We start from the raw sequence: 18476 nt of genomic DNA, 5'->3' as shown, positions 1-18476 counted from the left end.
CTCCACCTGTCCTCCCTGTATCCCCAGCGCCTGCGCCTGTGACTGTGTTTGCTGGTCACAGGAAGAGAGCACAGATGTGTGCTAAAAAGTGGGAAAAGAGTATTATGGCATCTGGAGCTGCTCAGATAGTCCTCACTGAATCCATATACCAGGTGATATTCTACCCTCGAAAAAAGGCACATTTGCCTGGTCACTAGACATTAGATGTCAGGATGTCAGTCATTAAGTAATAGTTATAGATGGTTTATTATATTAGACGAATTACTAGATAACTCACATCTAGCGTTAGTTCCCTTTCTAAGCCACACCGCAGAGCTGTAGAAGCTTCTCTGGCAAAAGATCAGATTTCTCACGAGCAATCAAAGTCAATGTTTTTGTCCCTAACACCGGTTCCTATTCTCCTTTCCACCTTTTCGCCTTCCCGATCATGGTAAGGGTCTGCACTCAGAACGCAGCTCCTGGCTGGCCCCAGATTCATTCCCTCTTTCTTGGCAATCATCAATTTTTGGAGGCACCAGACACACGTCTGACTCTTTCCCGCAGGACTTGTGCCTTATGCGGATCCTGGTCCAAAGTAGGCATCACCAGGTGTCACAGAATCTCGCACTCCTGAGCCGTATGGGAATGCGCCAAGGGGTGCGGGGGGGGGGCAGCAAAGACATCTTTACCCTCCTCAACTCCAGACACTCTCCCCTAAGAACAAAGGGGAAAAGGGGGGGCTCTTCAATTAGCAGAACCCTTCCAATTAATCCTTCTCCAAGCCCATCAGCAAACTGCAGGCCCAGGGCAGGGGATGGAGGCAGGCTGGAGTCGGGGCAACCACTCGGCTACCCCTCCTTGCCCAGGGGGGATAAAGCCCGTGTGCTTTAATTCCCTCCGGCCGGGCCCTTACAGCGGTCGGATCAGCAGCTGGTCGCTCTCCTCGGCCGGAATCGCGGACATCTCTGAAAGGCGAAGGAGACCCGAGTCTTTCTACCCTGCAAGCAGAGCCATGCAGAAAGGAGCTAGGCAGGCAGGCAGCACTCCAGGGACGCGCAGCACGACTTCCGGCACTCCAGAGCCCGCGACGCCCTAGGCTCCTCCCCTCCACTTCCTGCCGGAGACTCCGCCCACGAGCTGTCCGAAGCTGGGGCGGGATTCCAGCTGCGCCTGTGCATTGTCGCGGGACGGGGCGGGGGCGGGGGGCGGGGGGCGGGGGAAATGGGTGGAGTCCCCGGAGGGCAAGGCCCGGAGCGCCTGAATGCCATAGGCTCCTCCCCCCACTTCCGGCCGGAGACTCAGCCCACGAGGAGTCTGGAAATTTGCGGCGGGATCCCGACTGCGCCTGCGTATTGTCGCGTTGGGCGTGGAACCTGGCGGGCGAGGCCGGGAGCGCCGGAAAAGGTGGCGCTGGATCCAGACCTGGAGTGACTTGCCGGGGCGTCGCCTGCCGCGCGAGGGGGCTCCAAGCCCGGAGCGCGGGCTCTGTCCCACGGAAGGGCCGGCGGCTGTGAGGTGGGAGTCAGGGCCTCGTGCTCCCCGAATGGTACCGTGGGTGTCTCCGGACAGCAGAGGGGCGGATGGGTGGGGCCGTGGGGGCCGCGGTTTCCACGGGGGACCCGCCTGCCCTGGGCCCTGGGACCCCGGTGTTAGAGTTGGCCGGGGCGGGGAGGGGCGGTTGGTGGGGAGCGGGACCTGCCGGGTGCCCCTTATTGGGGGTCGGACTCCCAGCTCCGGTGAACGACAGGTGTCGCACGGGGCGACCCGGGCGCGAGCATCAGCCGGGCTGCCTGCTGGCTCGGCGGGTTTCAGGCTCTGCTCTGCGGCCAGGGCGGCCCAGAGCCTTGGCTTTTGAGGCTGCAACCCTGGTGGTCTTCCCCCAGCAAACAGAGCAGAGGAGAACCGAGTGCCGGCTGTCCCGTTCGCTGGCGCCCTGCACACCTGCACGTGGCACTCGGGCCCGGGCGGGGCGGGCGAGGTGGAGAGCAGCGCGGGATCTGCAGAGCCCGGGAGCCGAGTTCAGCACCGGTTCCCGGGCGTGAGTCTGCTGACCTGGGGCAAGTGCTCTGGCTGCCTAGGTTTGCAGAGGACTGTATTGCGGCAGCCTCTCCAATGCCTTGGAGAGTTAGAGGTATTTATAGATAGTATCTAGGGCTGGGTGACGCGGGGGTAAGCGTTCAGTATGTGGGAGTTGCAATGTCCTCCCTCGCCCTAGAAAGTTCTCCGGTGCATGAAGCATGACGTATGCCAGCTGGTGCCAGGCATTGGCTATGCAGAGATCCTGAGTTAGTCCTGTCCTCCAGAACTCCAGTTTAGAGCGAAAGAGAAGTCTACAAGAGCAGATATGCCATGAGTGGGGTGCAAGCTTGAGCTCTGGGGGTGGGGAGGAGCACTGGGGAGGAGGAGGTCTTTTAGGTCCAAAACAATCCTCTCTCATCTGGAAAGGCGAGTCAGATTAGCCCAGCGGATGACAGGTAAGTCATTCCCGGCAGAGGCAATGCCATGGGTTCGACATCTGGGAACATGGAGCTTTGGTGTTGCTGAGAACATGAGAACAAGTAGTGGCTTCTCATTGCGGGGGGAGATCAGTGCAGAGTGAGGAAGCTGGCGGAGGGTGAGATCAGAGAGCGAGAGGGCGAGCAGGGCTTTGCGTGTTCTGGGAGAAGGGTTTTGACTTGTCTGGAACCCTGGGGAGCCCCGGAGAGATTGTAAGTAGGTCAACGGAGTCAGATTTGAATTTTCACTTATTATTTGTTATTTTTAGTTTTTCCTAATAGCTGATACCCAGGATATTAGAATATTTATTTAGGTTTGGGGGCTACACCCACTTGTGCTCAGGGCGTACTCCTGACTCTGCACTCAAGGATTACTCATGATGGGACTTGGGGGAGAACCATGTGGGGTGCCAGGAACCAAACTTGGGCCTGCCACATGCAAGGCAAGCACCTTACATGCTGTGCTATCCCTCTGGTCCCAGGTTTGCATTTTATTACTTATTTATTTTTATTTTTTGTTATTTTGGGGGGCAGCACCTGCCAGTGCTCAGGGAACCTTGCTGGAACTGAACCCAGGCCACCTTCCATATGCAAAATATGTACTCAGCACCTCCAGCCATCTCCTGGGTCCCAGGCTTGAGGAATTTTTGTTTATTTGTTTTGTGGGCCATACCCAGGGGTGCTGCTTATTCCTGGCTCTGTGCTTAGGTATCACTCCTGGCAGGGCTTAGGGGATCAAATGGGGTACTGGGGATTGAATCCAGGTCCGCCACATGCAAGGCAAGCATCCTCCCTGCTATACTATGGCTCTAGCACTCCAGATTTGAGTTTTATTTAATGAATTCTTTGGTTTTTAGACCATACCCAGCGATGCTCAGGGGTCACTCCTGGCTCTGCACTCAGGAATCACTGCTGGTGTTGCTTGAGGGATTGAACCCGGGTCAGCCATGTGGAAGGCAAGCGCCTTACCCACTGTACTATTGCTCCAGGCCCCCAGATTTTAGTTTTAAAGAGGTGATTTTAGCTGGAGTTTGCTAGTTATGTTTAAAGTGGCCAGACGTCTAGCTGGAACAAGATTCCATGCCTGGAGTACCTTCAGGGGGTTGTTGAAGCCTTTAAAATGCACGCTAAACATTGCCCATGGGGGCCTTTTTAAGGGGCGAGCATCCATCAAGTTTATAAGCTAATCAGACATTTAAATCAGCCAGGTGGTGGTGGGAGGCCCAGTTCAAGGCATAAGAGAACACTTCAGGTGGTGTATTTAGTGGATCTAGGAGCTTGATTGAACGTGGGACTGGAGGATAATGGATGAGTTTTTACAGAAAATAATAGAATTTTCAGAAAGTGAAAGAAGAATGACATGTAGAAAGGAAATTGATGGGTACTGCTCTGACATTTCTGCAGTTGATGAGTCTGTGAAACATGAAAGAGACAGTTTGGGGCCTCATTTTTATGCATGAATAATTTGGAGACAATTGTGCTTTGCAGTCTGCCGCAGTAGCACAGTGGGAGGGTGCTTACCTTGCACGTGGCCACCGTGGGTTCAATCCCCGGCATCCCATTTGGTCACCCAAGCATCATAGGAGTGATTCCTGAGTGCACAGCCAGACCGTGAGCATTTCTGGGTATGGCCAAAAAAGGAAAGAAATAGTGAGTGATTTGTGTAAGAATGTCCATTAAGATAGTAGCACAGACCAGGGATGTAATCAGAGATATAGCATATAGCTTTTATATGTAGGCTCTGAATTTGATATCCATTACTGAAAAAAAAAATAGCAGATAACCAAGAGACTTTAATAGATGCTTTTTTTTCTAAGCTCTTGAGATTGAAGGTGAAAAAATAAGATTGATGATGAAAAGTAAAAGAGTTGCAAAGGTATTGTAATATAATATGATTTTCAAATCATTCTGGTATTCAGAGGGTTTGAAGAGATACTTCAGGATTTCACTAACAATAGAATCAAATTTTAAAATAAAAAATTAAAACAGTAAGTGTGTATTTTTACATATTCAAAATAGAATGTGCAGAAGTGGTTGCGCTAGCCTCTTGACTACCAAGACCATAACCTTGGTCTCTGGTAAGTACTTAATGCTGCTAGGTTAACCCAGTTTTTTTTTTTTTCTTTTTGGGTCACACCGGTGATGCACAGGGGTTACTCCTGGCTCTGCACTCAGGAATCACTCCTGGCAGTGCTCGGGGACCCCATATGGGATGCTGGGAATCGAACCCGGGTCGGCCGCATGCAAGGCAGACGCCCTACCCACTGTGCTATTGCTCCAGCCCTTAGGGTCATCTTTCTAAAGCTGCTTTTGTACATCTTTCTGTAACTGCTTTTTCCATCCTCGGCGTTTCCTGTTGAGCTGACGCAGCCTTGCGTCCTGTGTGGCCTTCTGCAGCTCTCCCTGCTCGTCTGGCCCTCCTAGTCTCAGCCATGCACTCTACCCCTGAGGCTCTCCTGCAGACCCTTCCATCTCCTGAAGTCCCGCTTCCTCAGAGCATCTTCTTCGGAAATTCTTCTCTGTAGTAGCCCCTTCACTTACCTTGGTTCCTTTTGTGGCCATTACTACTTCCTAGTAACGTTTTCCATTTGGTTTTTGGGTAGGTCTTTCTGTTCCCTTTATCTCACAGCAGCCTTTTTTCTACCCTCTGATAACTCAGGAACAAATGCATCAGATATTTTTTTTTTTTTTGCTACTTCACATATAAAGCAAAAAAAAAATAGAAGAAAGTAAGAGAAAGAGATAAAAATTGTATGATTGTATGATGAGGCTGTATAAAAAGCTGGGTCTCAGGAATCAGTTTTGAGTGAGTGGCCTACCGCTTCTCGGTGTTTTGGCTAAGGTCAAGTGTTGAGAAAGTGACCTAGGGTCAGAGCCTGGTCAGGGCACTCACTGGTTCCAGAAAAACTTGGACAAATGTCCACCGGAGCAGGGCCTCACGCTGCGTGTTCCTGACCTATGCGCTCTTTTTTCCCTCATCAGGTACACTGCTTTTCTGAAAAGATCAACCATGACAGGAAACTCTCCGTGCAGCTGCCTACTGGCGAAACCTCAGAAGGCACTGAAATAGTATTCAGTTCTACGGTAGGTAGGGCTCCATGGGTAGAAACTGTTAGGTTATGCTGCTCGCACATCCTTCTGAATGAGGGGGCACAGTTCCCTCGGTTACTCAATGCAGATTATAGCAGACCTCCTGTAAGTCCCTGGTTGTGGGAGCTAGGGCCCCTGGCCCTTTGAAAACCTTGGAAGGGCAAGTGGCTTTCGTCACCAGCTTGTAGTTAGGGCGACAGGAGACTGTCTCTGGAAGTCCTTGAGCTCAGAAACATTATGCAGCCAAATTGACAGTTTTATAAGCATCATACATGTGCTTCTACGAAGTGAGCAAGGTTAGTCTACTGGTTTTCAAATGGCAAATCTTAAGAATTCCTCTGGAAACATCAGGTTGCTTCCTCCCCAGGGCTTCCTGTAAAAGGAGGTGGCAGGAGGTGAGAGATTTTATGTGAGCTTTTCCATAAGGTAGTGAGGTTTCCAGAAGAATGCGAGTTGCGGGGAGGTGGGTCTGCCCTTTGTTCTTAGCCCTGCCATTCACAGATTGTGGGCACGAGACAGCAGCTAAATCTCAGTGTCGTCTTGCTTTGTAAACTGAGATGTCTTAGGTTTCACTAACATCTCAAATGGATTAAAGATCTCGGGTGTTTGAATACTAGAAACTCTGTCTGCTCCTTCGAAGAACCTATGACCTTTGTCTGCTCCTTCTCAGAACATGTTTCTCTAGATGTAACCCGACATTGGGGGAGGGAAGTTGACACTGGAGATGGGACTGGTGGTGGAACATTGTGTGCCCGGAACTCAACTATAAGTAACTTTGTAAGTCAGGTTGCCTTCATAAGAAATTTTTCCCAAAAATTTACGACAAAGAACAGCATCCAAATTTTGAGCTAGTGGGGACATATGTATCAGGAATATGAAAATGGAAGGGATTCTTTTATGCATAGAGTGATAGAAAGTTGATTTTCATATAAGCACATTTGTTCTTCTAGGGGCACTCCGAGGGATCAAGCTATGGTGAAAAATGTTCCGAAAAGGCAAAAAGCGACACAGTAGTAGCAGTTCCCAAAGCAGTGAAATCAGTACGAAGAGCAAGGTAGGGGCAATGGGGTTAGGAATGGAGTCTCGAAGCACTGCCCATTTTGTTTCTTCTGGTACTGCATAAAAGATACCAACTGGCAGTGCTGCCCTGTGGTCTCCAAACTATGTTTTTGATACTGGGGGGTTTGGGGCGGTGGGCAGTAGAGACAGATTCTGTGCTTGATTTGAATTTTATTTTGTTTCAGTCGTTATTCTGGAGTTCTTAAATCCGTTATGCTAGATTGAGGACTCAGCCTATGAATGATCTCATGGAACACTGATTTTTTAAAATTTTCTGACATGATAGGAATTGCAAGCAATTTAAGGGCTTCACCTCTCAAATTCTAGAATTTGGCAGGGGTGTGTGTGTGTGTGTGTGTGTGTGTGTGTGTGTGTGTGTGTGTATGTGTGTGTATGTGTGTGTGTATGTGTGTAATGGAAATTCTGCAAGCAGTTTAAGGGCTTCACCTCTCAAATTCTAGAATTTGGGGGGGTGGTATGTGTGTGTGTGTGTGTGTGTGTGTGTGTGTAATGAAAATTCTGTTTACTTCCCAGAGTTAGGATTGTGTGTTTGTGTGTGTAATGAAAATTCTGCTTACTTCCCAGAGTTAGGCTTTTGTGTGTGTGTGTGTGTGTGTGTGTGTGTGTGTGTGTGTGTGTGTGTGTGTGTGTGTGTGTGTGTGTGTGTGTCTGCTTACTTTCTGATCAGAGTTAGGACGATGAAGCAAGTGCCATGATTAGAATTCTGGTGGTGTCGAGCATGTGAATTTGAAGGGACCTTAGAATCTAATGGACATTTTCACTGAGCCTTTTGTTTGCTTTTGGGCCACATCTGGCAATACTCAGGAGTTAGTCCTGGCAGGCTCAGGGCACCTTATGGGATGCTGGGAATGAATCCGGGTTCACCTAGGCTGGCAAATGCCCTGCCTGCTGTGTTACCACTCCAGCCCCTAAAGAGCCTTTTTATTGTCTTTTGCCCTGGTGAGCTCTCTAGGCCTATTTTGTTTGTGGGTGAGGGGTGGGGGGGAGGTAGGGAGCATGGGGAGGGAGGGTGATTGGGGCCACATCTGGCAGTTCTTGGAGGTTGTTCCTGGTGGCACCCAGGAACCATCCAGCACCACAGGGTCCTGTGCCTTCCTCTGCACATTTTCGCTCCCTCTCAGCCTGAGCTCTCGGTTTCAGGTTTCAAAAGATGGGCAGGTGGCAGAGAGGCTGGTGAGGAGCCCATCACCCAGCATGCAGAGTGGGCGTAGCATCAACAATGGGCACTGCACCGAGGAGTTGACACATGGCAGTGCGCATTCAGGGGCCCAGCCTGTCATATCGGTAGTGGCATGCTTCTAGCCCCAAGCACAGAAACTTGCGCATTCTGGATCATCAGGGTGGGAAGAGCAGCCGCTTCTGTAGGTTTACAATTCCCGGCGCCAGCCAAGAGCCCCCCTGCCATGCCCTCCTCAGCCTTGGAGTGTGCGCGCCCGGGCTGGGAATCAGCGGTCTGGCCCTGATCTTGTCTCCATCAGAAAGTCACGACCTCACGGGCGGCTCTGGCTGAGCAGGACAGCAGCTGGGTCTCGGGTTCCGTAAGCGTCTACTAATGGCTTCAGCTGTCGCTTCCAAGAAGGTGCCCACGGCCGTGGGGGGTGGACGGTGAGGCCCCAGAGGCCCCAGCTCAGTCTAACCCAGAAGGTATCCCTGAGCTGCCGTGTCGGGGAGGGTGGCGGTGCCGGTGGTGTAAGCTGCTGTGTCTTGTGACGTGGGGGGCAGACCAGTATCTCCCTTCCTGCATTCTTTGTGCGGTGGGCCTCTGGTGGCAGGTTTCCTGGGGTAGGGGAGGGTTGGTAATCTAGTACAGAGGCTCACCTCTGTTACTTCAGGGTCTGTATTCATCCTAGAACAACTTCCCTGCTCCTACCCAGGCAGGTTTAGGCTATTTCCAGTGTGTTACAACCACATATAACATGACGAACTTCTCTCTGCTGTTTTTTGTTTGTTTGTTTGTTTGTTTGTGTTTGCTTTGGAGTCATTTCCTGGCAGTGCTCAGGGGCCATTCCCAGCCGGGTGCTTGCCCATCACTCCTGGCGGGGCTGGGGGTCATCTGCAGTGCTGGGGATGCAGTCTGCTGAGCTTCCTCTGTGTCCCCTTAATTTTCATTACATCCCACAGAGTGCAGTTACTGAAAAAGGGAAAGAACATATTTAAGACATATTTAGTCATGCTTGTATTCTTCTTTACTCTGACTGATAATACATTACATTCATAACTTTTGAAATCTAATTTTGATTCGAGGTGTAAAAGTAACACATTTCTGTTTTTGTGGGCCGGGTGGTTTGGGACCACACCCAGCCGTGCTCAGACTCAGCCTGTGCTCAGGAATCTCTTCTGGCGGGGTCTGGGTTACTGTCTGGCTGCTGGGGGTCGAACCGAGGCCCTGCCTGCTGTACTAACACATCTCTTAATCAGAAATTTTCAGACAGGCCCAGTGGACGAGTACATGCCTCGATGTGTGAGGCCCTGAGTTCCATCCAGGGCACCCCGGGAGTGACCCCAGGCCCCTAGAGCACTGTTGGGTGTGGCCTCTATAAAACCTTATTTTCACCAAATGTCATTTCAGAAGAAATTAGGCATATTGAGAGTATAATTCTTACCTGTGTGGGTGCACCCCATGGAACCCGGAAACTGTATACTCGGTTCAGGGCTCAGGGTGCTAGGACAAGCCAGGGGCTCTGGCGTGCAGAGCACAGTCCCCGCCCTTTTTGTGGAACGGTTTAAGTGGAAGAATATTAAGATCAACATTAAATGATGAACATTAACCCATAGGTTAACGTAAGTGAACATAAATCAATATACATTAACCCATGTTCTTTTTTTTGACTAAAACTTCCACATTTCCCTCAAGATCAGACTGGTCCGTCTACAAAATGCAGGGCGGTGGAGAGGACCACCTGATACAACAGAATGCAATACCGTCTTTACTCCCAGGTGCCTTTGAGCCAGCTCAGTGTTCTCAGAGATCATTAACAATAAAGGGTGCCTTTGAGCACGGCTCCAGCCCTGACCGAGAGTATAATTCTATAGAACAGATTACACCGCCATGGGTGATTTTTGTCTTTGGCTTAAGTTTCCTTTACCTTGCACTTCAGGTGGTGGCACTCAGCCCTGCCAGCCTCCCTGGGCGTAATCCCTGGACAGGGCCTGGATGAGGAATTGCAGAATCTCTGGGCAGGGAATTGGAAGGTGTTGGAGAGAGAGCTGACGAAACCTTGGTTTCATCACATTACCTCTCTGGGCCCTGCTCATGGATTTCCTGGAGTAATCCTCCCCCCGCACCCCAAACGCATTCTACAATTTTTTGTGTTTGTGGGCCACATCTGGCTTGCTCCTGGTTCTGTGCTCAGATATCACTCTTGGTGGATTCAAGGGAGCATAGGGGGTGCCGGGGACCGAGCCCGTGTCTGCCGCCGCATGTGAGGGAAGAGCCCTGCCTGCTGTCCTATTTCTCTAGCCCTCTGCAGAGCTCTTTGAGGGCTGAGTGGAAAGAAAATGAAAATAAGTCGTGGATTTTCACCTGTAATGTAAATAAGTACGAGGTGTCTTGTAAGGCAAGGGAGGTAGTAGAACGGCTCTGAGGGAAACTGGGGGTCTTGACCCCACTTTGATCCAGCATACGGGAAAGAGCAGTGGGGTTGTTTTCTGAAGTTTGCCGATAAAATTTCTTTCGAAAAACGCAGGCACTGTCTTTCTGCCCGAAGAGTTGACGTACTGATGTGATCTTGTGCGTCCGCTCAACTGTAGTAAGCTGGACCGGCATGAGTGAGAGAGAACGGTGCTCTAACTGTGCTTCCCCATTTGTCTCTCGTCTCTCAGTCTGTAGATTCCAGCCTCGGGGGCCTTTCTCGCTCCAGCACTGTGGCCAGCCTTGATACTGATTCCACCAAGAGCTCAGGTACCCGGGGCTTGGGGGCATGTGCCATCCACGTTAAGTGGCCATTGTCGTTTCAGCAGGGCAGCCCAGGGAGTGTCTGCAGATTTGAGACTTTCTTTCCTCTGCTGTTTTGACGCAAGTCGAGAAATGGTCCCAAGACCCATGGCTGGAGATCTATTGGGGGCGGTGGGCAAACTGCTTTGAAGGGGTCTTAGAGGGAAAAAACAAACTAACTAAAACCTGTGGAAGACACTGTGGCAACTATTTAGAACTTTCCAAACAGCTTTTGAAAAAATGATGTGGCATGGGGTGAATTACATTGGAACTGCTTTTTTGTTTTTGGTTTGGGTCACCCCTGGTGATACTCAGGGGTTCCTCCTGGCTCTGCACTCAGAAATTACACCTGGTGTTTCTCGGGGGACCATTTGGGATGCCGGGGATCGAACCTGGGTTGTCTGAGTGCAAAGCAGATGCCCAGCCCGCTGTACTGTTGCTCCGGCCCTGAACTGCATTGTTTATGGGACATAGGACAAATGTCTTGCTGATTGGAAGGACTGAGCAGCTGTCCACCCAGAGATTTTATTTTACTTATTTTAAGTTTTGTGCCACTCCCGGTGGTCCTCAGGGCTTATTCCTGGCTCTGCATTCAGGGATCACTCTGGCAGGCTCAGGGGACCATATGGGATGCTGGGATCAAACCCGAGTCATATGCAAACAAGGCAAACACCTTACCAGCTGAATTGCTCTCCGGTCCCAAGATACTTGGTTTTTAAACATCAGAAACAATTGGTCAGGAAGGATAGCACCTGTCTCACATGCTAGAAAATGTACGTAGTGGACTGGAGTGAGTAGCTTTGTTAGAAATCAAAAGATGGCTCTGACTCACCTATCAGCTCAGGTCCAGTTGGAAATATACCATATTTACATCCATTTTCCTTTCCTTCTCTTCACCCTCTTTTTTGGGGGTGTGTGTGTGGGCTTGGGTCTGTAGTCCTCAGGGCTTACTCCTGATTCTCTGCTCATGGATCATGCCTGATGGGACTTGGGTGACCAAATGTGGTGCGGGGAATTGAACCCAGGTCACCTGCAGGCATCCTGCTGTCCCAGCCCCTATATGCATTTTCTTGTTGTTGTTTGGGGGCTACTCCAGCAAGGTACTCCAGGGACAGTGCCAGGGATGGAAATTGGGCCTCCCACACTCCAGCCCTTTGAGCCATCTCCCAAGCCCAGGTTCATTTGTTTTTGCCTAAAATTCTTCCATATTTCCCCTCAAGATCAGACTAGTCCATCTTTAAATGCAGGGGAGTGAAGAGAAGTACTACATGATATGAAAGAATATGGTACCATCTTTACTTCCAGATGCTCATAAGATATTTCAAGATAGGGGCTGGAGCGATAGCACAATGGTTAGGGTGATTACCTTGCACGCGGCTGACCCGGGTTCACTTCCTAGCATCCCATTAGGTTTCCCCGAGCACCTCCAGGAGTGATTCCTGAGTGCAGAGCCAGAAGTATCCCCTGTGCATTGCCGGGTGTGACCCAAAAAAACAAAATAAAAAAAAGATATTTGAAATGTCAGCATCTTCATTACTGAATCATGGATACTTTGTGGGCATTTTGTATTGGATATCAAGTTCATTTGCCTATTGCCATCAGTATTGAACCCAGGTCAGCCATGTCTAAGGCAAACTCCCTCCCTGCTGTACTATCGCTCCGGCCCCGTCATCAGTACTGTTAAGGGACTTCCTGTCTAGCTTCCATCCACAATAAAAAAAAAAATTACCTTCACTTTCTGATGGGTAGAGGTAGACCCAATTGTTTTGAATCAGGACTCTTGAAAAAAGGGAAGAACCCCCAAAGTGATTAAATGTCATTATGCCCTATAAAGGTCCTCAGTCATTATCTAGTTGACATTGTTTTTTAACTGCAGGATATTAATAACTCATTCCGATGGAGGGTTTGGGGGAGGTAGGTGCTGCGGATTGACCCTCAATCTCAATCTTGCACGAGTTCTACCACGGAGCTATATTCCCAGCCCCCTAAGGAGATCTTTACACATGCAGTGGGTTGTGGGGGAAAAAGGATAACGAAGTTCTCAGTTCTTCCCTATCACACCAAAACATTTTGTGTCAATATTTTTCTCATTAGAGAAAATCTGATAACAATCTGTGTTGATTTGGGAAGGGATGGAGAATTTTTATTTTTAAAAATTTTAAAAATACGGATTTTTTTTTAATGTCTTACTGTTGTAATTTTCTTTCACCCTTAGGACAGAGCAATAATACTTCAGATACCTGTGCCGAATTTCGAATCAAGTATGTTGGTGCCATTGAGAAACTGAGGCTGTCTGAGGGAGAAAGTCTCGAAGGACCTCTAGACCTGATCAATTACATAGATGTTGCCCAGGTAAAAACAAACAAACAAACCAAAAAAAAGTCCAATTTTTGTCGGGTCCAGCAAATAAACTTCCAGCCTTGGAGAAAACCTTTTGCTCAGTGGCATCTTCCCGCCGCCCCACCTGAAGCCAGGTGCTCTGCTATTCATGATGTGCCCGGGCCTGATTTGCTGGAATTCATAGGACAGTTTCCTTCCTCTGTTTTCTGTTTTGTTTTGGGGCCACGTCTGGCAGTGCTCAGAGTATACTCCTGGTTCTGTGCGCAGGAGTCATTCCTGGCAGGACTTGGGGAACCATATGCAGTGCCAGGAATCAAAACTAGGTCAGCCACATTCAAGGCCCTACCTGCTGCACTATCCCCTCTGACTGTTACTTAGACAAATGTCTTGCTGATTAGAAGGACTGAGCAGCTGTCCACCCAGAGATTTTATTTTACTTATTTTGTTTTGTGCCACTCCCGGTGGTCCTCAAGGCTTATTCCTGGCTCTGCATTTAGGGATCACTCTGCAGGCTCAGGGGACCATATGGGATGCCGGGATCAAACCCGGGTCAGATGCTAACAAGGCAAACACCTTACCAGCTGAGTTGCTCTCCGGTCCCAAGATACTTGGTTTTTAAACATCAGAAGCAATTGGTCAGGAAGGATAGCACCTGTCTCACATGCTAGAAAATGTACGTAGTGGACTGGAGTGAGTACTACTGCAGGTTGCAGGGGGAGCTCCTGGAGGTGCTCCAGGGATTTTGCGGTGCCAGGGACCAAGTCTGGGCCTCTTGTGTGCAAAGCCTGGCTTCAGGCCTTTGAGCCGCCTCCTTGGTTCCCTCCAGTTATTTTTTGTTTCCGAGGCTGACTGACTTCCTTGTTGAAGTGAGAGCCACTCCACGTGCAGCAAAGCCCTCCATGCTCCCTGAACTGATTTCAGTGCTCGGCAGCCTAACTCACAGTGCGGTTGGCAGCATCTTACTCATACCTGGAGGCAGCTTTCAAAAATAGGTACTACTGGTCAAGGAAAAAAAAAATCATTAAGAATGAAAAATAGTCACTGCATTCAATCTCCCATGAGAATTGATTTGGCAAGAGAGCACGGCAGCATGGTGAGGGCCCGAGAATGGAGTGGATGAACCATTCACCTTCATCCCGGGAGGCAAGAAATGCCACAAAAATACTCGGGGAAGGATCAGCTCGACATTGCCAACAGTGTCTTCCTTTAACTTAGAGAAGGCAGATTAGGTGGTGTCCAGGCTAGGGCGACAAACTGCATATGAATCTGGCAAAGATGCCGCCAGAGATACTGTTTTCTTTCTGGATAGCTCAAACTGTTATTCTAAGAGCCAGGCACTGTTTTCTGGCTCGAAACCATGGACAGGTGTCCAGAGTGGGTGAGCACCCCATTTGGGTAGGGTTGGGGGACCAGCCCTGAGGGAGTGCCGATGGTAGCAGTCTGGTGTAAGTAGGGGAAGGGTGCTTAGAGATTAGGAGTCTGTAGGCAAGGGGAGTTTGGGGGCCTGTTCCCTGGAGCATGGGACCTACTCTGGTTAGCTGAGTCCTGGGTAGGACTTGAAAAGGCTGAGATAGGCGAGCCCTGTGTAGTGTTATGTACTGATAAAACCATAAGCTTTCAGCACTTAAAAGACCAGCGTTTTTCTAATGTTACTATTTCACCCTAAGGTCAGGAAGTTTATAATTTACAATAACATCAAGATTGAGGGGTAGAATATTTATACACGAAGAGCATGCATCTGAATGTTGGACTTTTGCACAGATGCGTAAATTGTTAAACAAAACAATATAATGTGGGAAAGCTTTCCCTCTGCGTCTCTGGAGGGAAATTCTTGCTGGGTTATTGTTCACTCCATATTGTTTGAAGAGTTTGGTTTTGTTAATTGCTAGGTACTAAAATTGCCTTTGATTACAATGTATTTTTAATGTGCATCATGTAATCTATTTTCACTTTAAAGCAAGATGGAAAGTTACCTTTTGTTCCTTTGGAGGAAGAATTTATCATGGGAGTTTCCAAGTACGGCATAAAAGTATCAACATCAGATCAGTATGTAAGTAATTTAAGGGGTTGGGAGGGGAATGTGTTTTAGATCAGGACTTCTTAAATTCTTTCCATTGGAGACCTCTTTATACTCAAGAATTTTTTCATAGCCTCCCCCCTTGACATATAGTGTATAAAAAAAGGTGTAAAAGTCAAATATATAGTAAAGCATAATTTTTTTTTTTTTTGTGCCACACCTGGTGATACTCAGGGCTTATTCCTGACTCTGCACTCTGGGATCTCTCCTGGAAGGCTCAGGGGACCATATGGGTTGGGGATTGAATCTGCATTAGCTGTGTGCAAGGCAAGCACCCTCCCTGCTGTATTACTGCTCTGGCCTCAAGAAATTTGAAATGTATTTTAAAGTAGTTTTTTTTTTTTTTATGACCTCCCCCCACCACACACACATTCAGTCAGTGAGGCCATGTGGGCCACAATCCCTGGCTTAGGAAGCAAGGTTTATTTATTTTTACTTTTAAAATTTATTTTTATTAAGATGCTGCTGTGATTTAGGAAGTGAGATTTTAGGTGTTGGGGAGTTCAGGCTGAGAAAGGTCTACTTCTTGTCAAGTCTGTTCTTGCTGAGTTTTTCCAGGTGACTGGGCCCAACAGTAACTGATTTTTTTTTTTTTTACATAGTGTTGCATTTTATTTTTTGGTTTTTGGACCACACCTGGTCGTGCTCAGGGATCACGCCTGGCAGTGCTCAGGGATCATACGGGGTACCAAGATTGAAACCTCGGGTCAGCCGAGGACAAAGCAGGCACCTTCCCCTCTGTCCTGTAGTCACTGATTGCTTAGGGTAAACGAGTAGGATGTTCCTTCAGTGAGGTGGTGCCCAAGCCTACACCCCCATTGCTGTTCTGTAACGCATTTCCAAGTTAGAGCCCTACATCAAGTCACGTAGTGTCAGCTAAGCAGCTGGGGAAAAAAGATCTTGAGGGGCTGGAGCATTAGGTAGTACAGTGGGTAGGGCATTTGCCTTGCACGCGGTCGACCCGGGTTCAATCCCCGGCATCCCAAATGGTTCCCCCAAGCATCACCATAAGAAATTCCTGAGTGCAGAGCCAGGAGTATCCCCTGAGCATCGCTGGGTCACTGTCATTGTCACTGTCATCCTGTTGCTCATTGATTTGTTCGAGCGGGCACCAGTAACGTCTCTCATTGAGAGACTTATTGTTACTGTTTTTGGCATATCCAATACGCACAGGTAGCTTGCCAGGCTCTCCGAGAGGGGCGGAAGAATTGAACACGGGTCGACAGCGTGAAAGGTGAAAGCGCAACAGCTCTGCTGTCGCTCCAGCAAAAGAATCGTGAATTTAGATCATCTTACGCCCTTCTTTCATATCAGCCCTGTCTGCAGGGTACATAGGTCTAATCCTGAAGGCAAATTGCTCCATATTTGACACTGTTTATGCTGGGACATTCCTTTGGGTGAAAAGCCTGTGTATGTTTTCAGCCAGATCCACACACAGGTGGGGTGAAAGCCTCACAATTAATTCTATCCAGGAGAATGTTTCTGAGAATCAAGAAACATGGAACACAGCGTGGCCTCTCTCTCCCTCCCCCCCACCGCCTTCTGTAGGACGTCCTGCACAGGCACGCCCTGTATCTGATCATCCGGATGGTGTGTTACGACGATGGTCTCGGGGCAGGAAAGAGCTTGCTGGCTCTCAAGACCACAGATGCGAGCAACGAAGAATGTAGCCTCTGGGTCTATCAGTGTCATAGCCTGGTGAGTTACTTCGCCTCTTTTTCACCGAGTCAAATTGGCAGAGCCAGAGAGGATTCCCGGTCACTTCCAAGGGGAGATGCTGTCCACTGGCAGTCCAGCAGCCAGTGGAATGAGTGGCGCCAGGCGCTAGGTCCGGCACTGTCCGGACTCACTGCAGCCTGGGAACTAACTGCTGGGCCAGGAGCAGCCGAGTAGATGCAAAGCCGGTGAGGAAAGTGGCGTGTCCCCCTCGAGTGGAGCCCCCCCACCCTTCTGCACACTGTTGATCTTAGTCCTGCTGGCCTTCCCTAAGGCTGCTGGTCCTGTGTTACCGCACACACTATGGGTGTTAATCCAGGCTTTCCAGAAGCTCCTGGTGTGCAGGTGTAGGACAAGTGTTAAGAGGGCCAGAGTTAGGGGCTGGAGAGAGAGTTTAGAGGGTAGGCGCTTGCCTTGCATGTGACTGGCACAGGTTTGATCCCTGGCACCCACCGGGGTCCCCTAAGCCCCGCCAGTATTGATTCCTGAGCACAAGGCTAGGAGTAAGCCCCGAGTGCCACTGGGTGTGGTCCAGAAACAAATCAATAAAAAGGATCAGAGTTCTCTCTGTTCATCACTTAAGTGCCAGAAGAGATTTATGATGTATCTTTTCTCTTACTGCAGGAACAAGCACAAGCAATCTGCAAAGTTTTGTCCACTGCTTTTGACTCTGTATTGACATCTGAGAAATCCTGAATTCTGCAGTCACGTGGAAGTCAGCCTCGTGTGAAAGCTGAACTGTTCCAATCTGCAGTGTCGAACCATTGAACCGTTGTGGAAATACAAAGCAATACCTTGCTCTAGATTTTTTCAGAAGAAAATCCAATGTATGACATACCAATATTTGCTTTTCTATTAAAATGTGTCTTAATAGCAACGAGTAAATTCTCAATGAAGTATTTGTCTCTGGCACTGCAAAGACCAAGCTCACTTGTCACTTTGATACAAGTAAAGTTCGATCAGTACCTCATTGTCTCATAAGCATGCATGCAGTGGGCGAAGAGCACCGAGGACTGAGGACTAGCGTTGGCAGTTCAGCAGCAGTCTGCAGTAACACAGTGTCACTGATTGCTTTGGTCGGGGAGGGGACTTGCCTGGCAACCTGGGTCATGCTGGCCAAAAACAGTAAGACCGACCAAGACATACAAATGAATCTTTTTAAGTGTATGTTCTGGAGCGATAGCACAGCGGTTGGGTGTTCGATTCCTCCGCCCCTCTCGTAGAGCCCGGCAAGCTACCGAGAGTATCGAGCCCGAGTGGTAGAGCCTGGCAAGCTACCTGTGCATATTGGATATACCAAAAACAGTAACAATAAGTCTCTCAATGAGAGACATTACTGGTGTAAATCGATGAGCGACGGGATAACAGTGACAGTGACAGTTCAGGATAACAGGAAGCAGACCACAGTATTTTTATTTCAGAGTTAGGAAAACCTATAGAGACGGAATGACGGTACAGTGAGGAGGGGGCTTTGCCTTGCATGCGGCTGCCCAGGTTCAATTCCCAGCACCACATACGGTCCCTCAAGCAATGTCAGGATTGATCCCTGAGCACAGAGCCAGGAGTAAGCCCTCAGCATCACTGGATGTGGCCTACAAAGCAAACACACACACAAAAACCCTTTAGAGTATCATTTAAAAAGTATTAGAATTTAAAGTCTCATGGACAGTTTGCACTCAAATGTGTTTTTTAAAAGATTATTTTGTTTAGGGGCCACACCTGGTGATGCTCAGGGTTTACTCCTGGCTCTGCACTCAGGAATTAC

General features: G+C 49.0%; 2 protein-coding genes across 9 annotated transcripts in view; one reads left to right on the top strand and one right to left on the bottom strand.

Annotated features, from left to right (window-relative positions):
- Positions 1-1112, bottom strand: part of CPSF3 (cleavage and polyadenylation specific factor 3) — a 38908-nt gene extending 37796 nt beyond the window's left edge. The window contains exon 1 of the mRNA XM_012932937.2: positions 893-1112. Coding sequence (XP_012788391.1) covers positions 893-942 — 50 coding nt within the window. The 5' untranslated portion in view covers positions 943-1112. The remainder of the gene's footprint in view (positions 1-892) is intronic.
- A 143-nt stretch (positions 1113-1255) lies between these two features.
- Positions 1256-17599, top strand: ITGB1BP1 (integrin subunit beta 1 binding protein 1). 8 transcript variants are annotated; one of them, XM_055119828.1, is made up of 10 exons: positions 1256-1494; positions 1863-2110; positions 2425-2453; positions 5457-5558; positions 6515-6618; positions 10467-10545; positions 12794-12930; positions 14876-14968; positions 16544-16693; positions 17336-17599. In XM_055119828.1, the coding sequence occupies exons 5-10, from the start codon at positions 6547-6549 to the stop codon at positions 17405-17407; spliced, it is 603 nt and encodes a 200-aa protein (XP_054975803.1). In that variant the 5' UTR covers positions 1256-1494; positions 1863-2110; positions 2425-2453; positions 5457-5558; positions 6515-6546; the 3' UTR covers positions 17408-17599. The 8 variants fall into 8 exon arrangements, with proteins under 8 accessions (XP_054975803.1, XP_054975799.1, XP_054975801.1 ...); XM_055119824.1 differs by lacking the exon at positions 2425-2453; XM_055119826.1 differs by lacking the exon at positions 2425-2453 and having other exon boundaries at positions 1256-1525.
- The last annotated feature ends 877 nt before the right edge of the window (positions 17600-18476 follow it).

This window comes from Sorex araneus, chromosome X (genome assembly GCF_027595985.1).
Source record: "Sorex araneus isolate mSorAra2 chromosome X, mSorAra2.pri, whole genome shotgun sequence".
In the NCBI taxonomy this organism is placed as follows: Eukaryota; Metazoa; Chordata; class Mammalia; order Eulipotyphla; family Soricidae; genus Sorex; species Sorex araneus.
The sequence above is the reverse complement of the archived record's forward strand: the minus strand, read 5'-3'. Positions and strand labels throughout refer to the sequence as shown.